Source organism: Dipodomys merriami, unplaced genomic scaffold, assembly GCF_024711535.1.
Source record: "Dipodomys merriami isolate MVZ:Mamm:240054 unplaced genomic scaffold, mDipMer1.0.p SCAF_28, whole genome shotgun sequence".
NCBI lineage: Eukaryota > Metazoa > Chordata > Mammalia > Rodentia > Heteromyidae > Dipodomys > Dipodomys merriami.
Window position 1 is genome coordinate 577,050 of NW_027204270.1, and position 10,682 is coordinate 587,731.

The 10,682-nt window shown below is 58.0% G+C and overlaps 1 protein-coding gene across 1 annotated transcript in view; it reads right to left on the bottom strand.

Moving 5' to 3' along the window:
* Positions 1–1,667, bottom strand: part of Ssu72 (SSU72 homolog, RNA polymerase II CTD phosphatase) — a 32,483-nt gene extending 30,816 nt beyond the window's left edge. The window contains exon 1 of the mRNA XM_070037139.1: positions 1,347–1,667. Coding sequence (XP_069893240.1) covers positions 1,347–1,426 — 80 coding nt within the window. The 5' untranslated portion in view covers positions 1,427–1,667. The remainder of the gene's footprint in view (positions 1–1,346) is intronic.
* Between the last annotated feature and the right edge of the window lie 9,015 nt (positions 1,668–10,682).

Below are 10,682 nucleotides of genomic sequence, written 5' to 3' on the forward strand. Positions count from 1 at the left end.
TGGAAGTGGCACTGTGGCTCAAGTGACAGAATGCTAGCCTTGAGCAAAAGAAGTTTGGGATGGGCTGGGAAAGTGGCTCAGTGGTAGAATGCTTGCCTTGCATGCCTGAGGCCCTGGATTTGATTCCTCAGCACCACATAAGCAAAAAGAAAAAAGCTGGAAGTGGCACTGTGGCTCAAGTGGTAGAGCACTAGCCTTGAGCTGAAGAGCTGAGGGACAGCGCCCAGGTCCAGAGTTCAGGCCCCATGACCAGACCCAAAAAAAAAAAAAAAAGTTTGGGAATACTGCTCAGGTCCTGAGTTCAAGTCCCAGGACTGGCACACAACAACAACAACAAAAAAGAGTACTGAATGTGGTATCTCTTATCTGTATTTCCTACACTAGTAGGAAGATCCAAGTCAGAGGCTAAGGTGGGCTACAGAGATAGTGACAAAACGTGAGGCTTTAATTTCTCATTTTGTCAAGTGATTTTTCAAACAAAAACAAATCTATCTGGCAGTAATAACATTTTATAAGACACACACAAGACTTGGGCCAATATAATCTTACTCAGGAGGCTGAGAGCTGAGGAAGAGAGTTCAAAGCCAGCCCGGCAGGAAGGGTCATGAGATTCTTACCTACAACTGTCACCAAAAAGCAGAAAGTGGAGCTGTGGCTCAAGTGGTAGAGTGTTAACCTGGAGCAAAAAGAAAAAGCTAAAGGACAGAGTCCAAGCCCTGAGTTCAAGCCCCAGAACATACATAAAGGTAATCCCACTGTATTATCACCTCTAAGACAATAATAAATAAAAAGAAGAAAGGAAAAAACGTGACGAAATTCGAACTACTACTACGTAACCAAATTCACGTGTGTTGCAGAAATGACTGACTGGAGGCCTTGGGGACAGGATGGGGAGATGGTTATTTACGTGATTCTTGCAAAAGCCAACAGTACGGAATACAGCGATTAATGACACTGCCATTATTTTCACCCGCGTTCCTCCAAGAGACGCCGTGGTGCGAGCTGTGCGGGGAAAGTGGACGGACGACCAGCCCAGGGCACGGCTCGCGCCCCGGAAAACCCGGACTTGGCCAGCAACTGCCCCGGACGCGGGGGCCGCCCCTTCTCACACCCCGCTCGGGCTGCGGGGGCTCTCGGGCTCCTGGCTCCGGACCCGGCTTCCTCGGCGCCCACCCCGGGGGAGGCCCCGCGGTCCGCGGCCGCCGCAGTGGGGCCCGGGAGCCCGCGCGCCGGGCGCGGCCCGACCCTCGGGCCTCCTCCGCGGGCCGCCGGCGCCCCGGCCGGGTGGAGGGACCTGTGGGGAGGGAACCGCGAGAGGCTGAGGGCCGCGGCGGAACCCCCACTACCTGAGGATGTTGTGAGCCTCCATGCTCCGGTTCTGGTTACTCGAGCACACCACCGCCACCCGCAGCGGCGACGACGGCATGACGGCGGCCGCAAGGTGCACCGCGGCGACCTGAGCTCCCACCAACCCGCAGCCTTCGGCCGCCGCAAGATGGCGGCCAGCGGAAGTCGACGACGCGGAAGCTGGAACGACGCAACGGGCGGGAACGCCGCCCGGCCGGCCCTCAGACGCGGAGGAGCTCGGGGAGCTCGGAGCTGCCGCGCCGCGCGGGGCGTGGGTGGGCGGCGGGCCAACGCCGAGCCTTTACCGAAGGCGGGGAGCCGGGACCAGCGCCCCTCCGCGCGCCGCGCGCCAGGTCGCCGCCAGCGTCTGACGTCACAACACTTGAGCCGGCACCCACGGGACTCGGGAGGCGGTGCCGTAGCTCCTGGGACTCGCCGCCGTTGCTGGGGTAACGCGTCGGACCTCGCGCCTGCGCAGTCGGAAGTTTTGGTTGTGCACGACCGTTTCTGGGTCTGGTTCGCTCCCGGTTCTCCGTGCGGCCTCCCGGGAGGCCCGCTACACCTCCCGGCCCTGCACTTCCGCCGCTGCCCGAAGCCACGGAATCTATCTCCGACTTTCTCCGAAAATCCTGTTTTTGTCTTTACTCTAGGGAGACCCCCCCCAGGCTGCTACTGCCCAGCTACTCAGGAGGCTGAGATCTGGGGTTCGCGGTTCCGCGCCAGCCCGGGCCCCCAGCCCGGGCCGGGGCGTCTGTGGGCCTCTTGTCTCCAGTGACTAGCAAAAGAAAACGCCGGAGGTGGCGCGGTGGCTCAAGTGGTAGAGCGCTCGCCTTGAGCAAAGAGCTGAGGCCCAGCGCCCAGGCCGAGTTGAAGCCCCAGGACCGGCAAAAAGGCAATGAAGATTCCTGGGGCTGGAGAGCTTTTTCTCTCAAGACTGGCGCCCTACCCCTTGGGCCACAGCGCCACTTCGGATTTTGTGGTAGTTAAGTGAAGGCAAAAGTCTCCCCAACTGTTCTGTCTGGCTTTGAACCGCGATCCTCAGATCTCAGCCTCCTGAGTAGCTAGCATTACAGGCGTGAGCCACTGGCACCCAGCTAAATCTTTAAATTTGTAATAAAGTTTATTAAATTCCTCTTTGGATCATGCTGCAATGTCTGAGATGAAAATTACACACTTTAGCCAGGTGCCAGTGGCTCACACCTTTAATGCTAGCTACTCAGGAGGCTGAGACCTGAGGATCTTGATCCAGGAGGCTGATATCTGAGGATTGGGATTCAAAGTCTGCCTAGGCAGAAAAGTCCCATTGAGATTCTTACCTGCAGTTAACCACCAGAGAACCAGAAGGGGAGCTGTGGTTCAAAGTGGTTGGTAGAGCACTACTAGCCTTGAGCAAAGAGCTCAGGGACAGCACCCAGATGCTGAGTTCAAGCCCCTTGACTCACAAAAAAGAAACTACAAAACACAAGTTTGCACCGGTAGCTCAAGTCTGTAATCCCAGCTACTGAGGAAGCTGAGTTGTGAGCATGGAGGTTTAAAGCCTGCTGTGAACAGCAAATCTGTGGAGTTTTTTTTTTATTTTTTACCAGTCCTGGGACTTCAATTCAAGTCCTGGGCATCGTCCTTGAGCCTTTTTGTGCTCACGGCCAACTCTTCACTTGAGCCACAGGTCCACTTCCAGGTTTTTCTGAGTTTATTAGAGAAAAGTGTCTCACAGATATTGCTACCTAGGCTGGCTTTGAACTGCCATCCTCAGATTTCAGCCTCCTGAGTCACCAGCACCCAACTAAATCTGTCTTATCTGCAATTAACCACTAAAAAGCTGAAGTGGCAATATGGCTCAAGTGGTAGAGCACCAACAGTGGGTTTGCTAAGAGTTCAAGGCCCTAATTTCAAGCGTTACTACTGGCATGGGCGCACGTGTGGGCACACACACAACTGTACAAAATTAGAAAAGGATGAAAAATGAACTAAGTAAGCCAGGGACAAGTTCAGGCAGCTGAGTTTTTATGTCCGTGAAGCCCTGAGTTGGTTTTTAGATTTTTTTCTTTTTGTTCCTCTACCTTGTGAGATTCCCTCTCCTTCGTGCTCCAATTGGCACGAAGCTGAAGATTTCCAAAATTCCTTCTCCAGGTTCTGTCCTGAGGACTCCCTGGAGCCCTAGCTCCGTTTCCTCCACGGGGAAGACCCCCCACATTCTGAAACCTCTCCATGAATCATCACTCATGCCTGCCCTTTCAGGTTCAGCCCCTCTGTTATCGTCCAGTGTACTTGCCTCCTTCACGGACTAAATGGAGTTTTCTTTCAAGTCACTTCATTTGACTGGAAGCAGAAGTCATTTATTTTTTGGTCGGTTGTGAGGCTTGAGCTCTGGGCCTGGGCGCTGTCCCTCAGCTCTTCAACTCAAGGCTAGTGCTCTACCACTTTGAGCCACGGCACCACTTCTGGTTTTATGGTGGTTAATTGGGGATAAGAGTCTCATGGAATTTCCTGCCTGGGCTGGTTTTGAACTGTGAAGCTCAGATATCAGCCTTCTGAGTAGCTAGGATGACAGGTGTGAGCCACTGGCACCTGGCTAGAAGTCTCAATTTTTGAAAAAGTAAAAGGCGGGCAACTTCTTAGAAGCATGAAAGTTAGATTACTAAGGTAATATAGTAATGCTGTAGGATACAGACCAACAGAACAGCCCCAAATAGGTCCATGCACATGTGAGAAAGCACACGGCACTGAAGATGGATGGGCTGTTTTTGTGCCATGCATTAGCAAAATCGGTTTTCCATATGATATAAAATGGGACTCCATATTCCACAGATGACTTCTAGAAAGATTAAAAGACCTAAATATGGGCTGGGAATGCGGCTTAGTGGTAGAATGCTTGCCAAGCATGCATGAAGCCAAGTTTAGTTCCTCAGTACATTAAAACAGAAGGGGGAAAAAAAAGCCAGAAGTAGTGCTGTGGTTCAAAGTGGTACAGCGCTAGCCTTGAGCAAATCCCCATGACTGGTCCAAAAAATCAAAGCCAACCAAGGAAAGCATAGGGGAAGATTTTCCTATTCTTTGCATGTGCAAGGAATCTTCCCCCCTGGTGCTGGGTCTTGAAATCAGGGCCTCATGCTCTCACTTAGCTCTTTCCACTCTTTCCATTCAAGTGCTCTACCACTTGAATCACACTTCCAGTTTATTGGAGATAGTCTTCTGGATTTTTCCACCCAGGCTGGCTTTGAACTTTGATCCTCAGATCTCAGCCTCCTGAGAAAGTAGGATTGCAGGTGTGAGCCACAGGCACTGGGCTAAAATTTAAGACTCACCCCTGGGGGGGGAGGGGAATACCAACTATATACATGAGAAAGTTAATAATCAGAGGAGCAAATATCTAGAACTGCATTATTCAATACGGTACTCAACTAAAGAACAGCAGAGGCTGTGAGAGACAGAGCTTGATGGAGAAGGAACAGTGCATGTAGGAGGTAGTGGGATGGGATGGGATGGACTGTCAGCCTCTGAGGTAGACCAGGTTCAGGAGCCAGATTGCCCTGGGAGGTTGGAGGGTCCAGCCTCAGATGGCCACTTGACAGAAGAATGTTAAGTGGGAATGATCTTGAATGTAAAAGCAGGCTGTTGCCGGTACTGATGGCTTACACTTGTAATCCTAGCTACTCAGGAGGCTGAGATCTGTGGTTCCCAGTTCAAAACCAGCCTGGAGAGAAAAATCCCTGTGAGACTCCAATTAACCACTCAAAAATCAGAAGTGGGGCTGGGAATTTGGCTTAGTGGTAGAGTGCTTGCCTACCATGCATGAAGCCCTGGGTTTGATTCTTCAGTACCACATAAGCAGAACCAGAAGTGGTGCTGTGGCTGAAGTGGTAGAGTGCTAGCCTTGAGCAAGAGCTCAAGGACAGTGCCCAAGCCCTGAGTTCAAGCCCCAGGACTTGAAAAAAAAAGAATTGTGGCTCAAAGTGGTACAGCTACAGCAACGCTTGAATAAAAGACAGTAGGGAGCTGGGCGCCAGTGGCTCTCGCCTGTCATCCTAGCTACTCAGGAATCTGAGATCTGAGAATCATGGTTCAAAGCCAGCCCAGGCAGGAAAGTCTGTGAGACTCTTATCTCCAATAAACCACCAGAAAACCGGAGGTGGCGCGGTGGCTCAAGTGATAGAGCGCTAGCCTTGAGCTGAAGAGCTGAGAGACAGCGCCCAGGCCCAGAGTTCAGGCCCCACAACCAACACATTTTTTTTAAGTTTCCAAGGCTTGCTTGCTGTTGCATTTAGGGCTGTACTGCTTATGTTCCTCCCCTTCAAACACAACAGTAACCTCTGAGAAAACCCATCAGCCGAGGCTGACAGGACAGCTCTATGGTCCTGCTGGCAGAAGCCTACACTCAACCAGGTCATGCATCCCAGAGACCACATGGAACTTCAGCTCCCACATGGGCTGGGTGGCCCAAACCTGGAGCCCAACTGTATCTAAGAGCTAGAAGCTAGGGTGTTGCCTGGGGCTTTCTGCTCTTGCAGGCTGAAGATACTTTAACACGGTCCATAGGAGCTAAGGTTGGAGGTAGCTGGACCCAGCCGTCTAGACACACACTGCACTGAACCCCGCCCCCCACTCCAGATGAGTCACTCAGTAGCTGACTCACCCACCTCCCTCGTGTTCCTTCCCCCGGGCCACAGGTGCTCCAGGGCGTCCCAATGACACTCCAGGTTCAATACAGGCTCTCAGGATCCTTGGCTTACCTTCCGCCCCCAACTCCCACCTCTACCACTGCACAGGGAGGCCCCAGTCTGAGAAAGGACAGCCCTGGAGCAGCCTAATTGCTGCCTGTCACCGCTAAAGTGGGTCACCATGAGTCCGGGCTATTTCTAACCCAAGCAAGCGCCACCTCTCCACCTCTGCTCAACACAGCTGGCCCAGGAAGAGCAGCTTTCCTAAGGTCTGAGGGTGGACAGGCAGGCTGTGAATAGGCTGTCCTCCTGCCATTCAGTAGACCAGTCCACCCTGATTGGAGCTGACCCCCCAGCACATGCGGGAAGAGGGTTCAGGGCCAGCCACTGGACTGAGGTGCTGAGGCAGCAGCGTCCACCTTCCCTCCCACTACCCAAATAAACACACAAGGCTTGTTTTCAGTCTAAGAATGAGGGACATTTAGATATTGGCGCCAGGTTTGCAGCTGATCAGAGCCACATGGGTGGGCAGAGCAAAGACAGAGGTAGGGTGTGGGGGCAGCTGAGTCACAACTGGAGCCCAGGAGGACAGTGGTTGCTGGGATGAGGATAAGGTTTAGCCACAGGGACCCAGAGGGGCCAGAGTCAAGTCCAGTGATCAGAGCTAGAAGCTCAGTCAGGCAGTGCCAGACCTTTAAGAAGCCCAACATCACCAGGGGCTCAGGTCTGCCAGGAGGTGGGCAAAACCAGACTGTGGACCATGGTGGGTGGGCAGGCAGCATTTCAGGCTAGATCCTGGGCTCTTAACTCCCAAATATGAAGGGGGGGTAGTGCAGTTACTCACACTGTGACTCGGCAGACGACGGGGAGCACGCCAGCTCGGGACCCGGCGTCCAGCACTGGCAGCTCTCCTGCCCCCAGGACCCCAGTGCTGCCCTCCCAACCACCTGCTCCCATCTCCACAGAAATCCCTAATCCTGGAAGTACACACAAAGGAAGGGGGGCCTGGTCCTGCAGCCCCACCAGCCCCCTCCCAAGCATCAGTCAGATGCGTAACTCAGCTACGTGGTGGCTCTGGGCTCATCAGACACCTCCGTAGGAAGACCCCACAGGGCCTGTGAAGCCCTGCGCCGGGACCCTGCAAAGCTCAAAGACGGGATGTCCCCAGGGGGACCCTGGCCGGAAGCATGCACAAGCCAGCCAGCCTCAGGGCCCTCCCGCCCCGCCCCCCTTCGACGGCAGAGGGAGAGTGGTTGGCTCCTGCAGCGGGCCGGAGGTTCTAAGGCACAAAGCTAACCTAAGCCCACTGGGGTAGGGTGGGGGAAGACGGGCTCCAAGGCCCGGCCCCGACCTGCGGAGCACCAAGTGCCCAAGCTGCGGCGACGGCCCGGCTTTGCCGACCTGGCACGGGATGGAGGCTCCGGGTGGCGTCCCAGGGGCCGATGGCTCTGGCGTGGGCGGCCGTGCGCCCAGCAGCCCCCGTAAAGGCCTTTGTGGGACGCGGCCGGGACCGTCGTCCGGAGGGCAGAAGCCCGGCGGGGGCCGGTTAGGGGGTCGCGCGGTGAGGCCGCCGGTCGGTCGGTGGGTCGGTCCCCGGGTCGGCTGGGTCGGGGCCTCGGCGGGCATCCTCGAGGAGGCGGGCGGGCGGAGGGCCCGGCGGGCGGAGGGCGGGTCTCCGGTGGCGGGCGGGCGGCGTCAGGCCTGCCTGCGCCGGCTGGGCCGGCGGAAAGTCGGGCGCATGAGGTTCTCGGTGATGTAGGCCACCAGCAGGCAGATGACCACGAGCATGACGCAGATGGAGCCGCCGACGGCCGTCATGGCCACCACGATGTCCTGCATGGCGGCGGGCTGGGCGGTGAACTCGACGCAGTCGGGGTCGGGGTCGGGGTCGGCGGGGTCCGGGGCGGGGTCGAGGGCGGGGTCCGGGGCGGAGGGCGGCGCGGAGGCCCCCGGCCCGGCCCCCGGCCCGCGTCCCCGCCGCAGCGGCCGCAGGCACACGCGGTAGCGCACGCCGTCGTGCACGGCCGGCAGCAGGAAGTCGCGGCAGGCGGCGCCCAGCAGCACGCGCTCGCACGGGAAGCGCGCGTAGGCGCCGCGCCACGAGCAGCTGAGCGCGAAGGCGCGCGCGCGGGCCGGCGCGGGCCACTGCAGCAGCACGCTGCGGTTGCGCAGGACGTGGGCGCGCAGGGCGCCGCCGGCCGCCGCGCGCGTCACGCAGCCGGGCGCCTGGCAGCGGAAGCCGCGCGCGGGGCTGCGGAAGCACAGCCGCCCGCCGCCCGCTCCCGCGCCCTCGGGCAGCACCTTGTACGGGCACCAGGGCGCGTCGGCCGCCGGCTCCCGGCCCGGCGGCGTCGGCGCGGCGGGCGCGGCGGGCGGCGCGCGGGCGGCCAGCAGCAGCAGCAGCAGCAGCAGCGGCGGCGGCGGCGGCGGCGAGGCGCGCATCGTGCGGCCGGGCCGGCGTGCGGGGCGCGGGCGCGGCGGTGGGTCACGCGGGCCGCGCCGCCCGAGCTCGCCGGTCACCGCGCCGGTCACCGCGCCCGCCGCCGCCGCCGCCGCCGCCGCCTCCTCGACGCGCCCCGAGCGCTCGCGAGCCCTCAACGGAGGCGGGGCCGCCCCTGCCCGCTCCCTTAACTCCTGCGCGGCCACAGGCCCGCCTCTGCGGAGACCGAGCTCCGGCCGCGGGGCGGGCGGCGGAGCGGCGACCCCTCCCTCCGGCTCGGCCCGCCTCCCGCGCTGGGAGGCCCCGCCCACCTCCCCGCGCTGGGAGGCCACGCCCGCCCTGAGAAGGAGGGGGAAGGGATACTCACCACCTCCTGCACTGGGAGGACCCGCCTACCTCCTGCGCTGCGAGGCCACGCCCACCTCCCCAGCTGGGAGGAACCGCCCACTCCCCTGCACTGGAAAGGCCACGCCCACCTCCCCGCCCTGGATGGCCACGCCTGCCCTGAGAGGAGGGAGGGGACACTGACCACGCCCTGCGCTCGGAGGCCCCGCCCACCCCGCGCTCGGAGGCCCCTCCCGCCCTTGTCCCGGGCCGGGTGTGGGTAGGAGCCATGGAAATGTTGCCTTGTTCTGGGCTCCTGCGTCTTTGGGGGTGCCGGCCTGAGATGGCCTCCCTGGGCGAGGGTCAGACAGACCTCTACCCCTTTGCCTCCCTCTCCCTGCTGCGCAGACCCCTGCCCGGTGGGGTGCAGAGGGGTTAAGGCTGGACTCAGTACTCAGCCCCACCAGAAGCACCGCACCTCAGGGGAAGAAGACGATGCACCCAGGGATCGCCCCTCCAGGGCCAGGGGACACCGGCCAGGCCTGCCTGCCCTCGCTGGAGATGAGGGAGGACCCCGAGCTAGGCGGGGAGGTGCCAGCTGACATGTGCAGTAGAGACCTGCTCGCTCGGGCTGAGAGCATCAGTGTATCAGTGTCTCTGGGCAGTCCTGTGACACCCCTGGAGGCGGATCTCCCCGTGCCTACCTTGCTCTTGCTGGTGGTCATTCTGGAAAATCCGTATCAGCACTGGATTTCAGGGGCTCTGCCAGAACTTGAGGCCAAGGGTCAGAGGGCACGTGTACACGCGCGTGCGTACACACACACACACACACACACACACACACACACTGATTCAATACACAGTACACCTCATCACTGGGCTTGGTGGGTTCTGATCCCAGCACCGGGCTTCTCAGGACCTCGGGCAAGATCTGGATCTAGTGGAAAGCCGCCCCAGCCCTCCACTCCTGCTTGTCCCTTGGTAGGGCAAGCCTAGGCCTCCACTCCTGTCCCAGCTTTGTTCAAGGACCCAGGGAGACACAAATTAACAGCAGTCTAGTAAGCTAGTCCTTGCCTGGAACTACCCAGGGCTCTGTCCAGCCTGCTGCAAGTCTCTAGTGGAAGCGTGACATCTGCAAGCCCTCTGCCCCTAGGCATGGAGCACAGACAAGGGAGCAGGACAGGGAACAGGTGAAGCCGTGGGGGCTGTGAGGTAAAGCAGTCTTTATGTCAAACCCAACTGCCTCTGTCTTGTATATTGATATTTCCTGGAATTGATAGTTCCTGTAATTGTTTGTTTTTTACTTCAATTATAACTGTTCTCTGTACTGTGTGTGACCAGCCAGACATGTGAGGAATGTGAATCTTGTGTTAATAGAGTTAAAAAAAAAATAAACTGTGAGCCAGGCACCATCTCTTGTAACCGTACCTACTCAGGAGGCTGAGGTCTGATTATCACAGTTTGAAGCCAGTCTGGGCAGATAGGTCTATGAGACTCTTACCTCCAATTAACTGCCAGACTGGGTAGAGCTCTAGGCTTGATCAAAAAAAGCATAGGGGGGCTGGGAAGGTGGCTCAGTGGTAGAGTGCTTGCCTTGCATGCATGAGGCCCTGGGTTCGATTCCCCAACACCACATAAGCAAAAAGCCAGAAGTGGCGCTGTGGTTCAAGTGGTAGAGCGCTAGCCTTGAGCTGGAGAGCTGAGGGACAGCACCCAGGCCCAGAGTTCAGGCCCCATGACTGGACCCAAAAAAAAAAAAAAAAGCATAGGGACAGTGCCCAGACCCTGAGTTCAAACCCTACCACCATCTAAAAAAGCAAAATAATCTTTTCAAATATTGTTTTTTGTTTTTTTTGGTCTGTTGTGGGGTTTGAACTCTGGGCCTAGGTGCTATCCCTCAGCTCTTCAGCCGA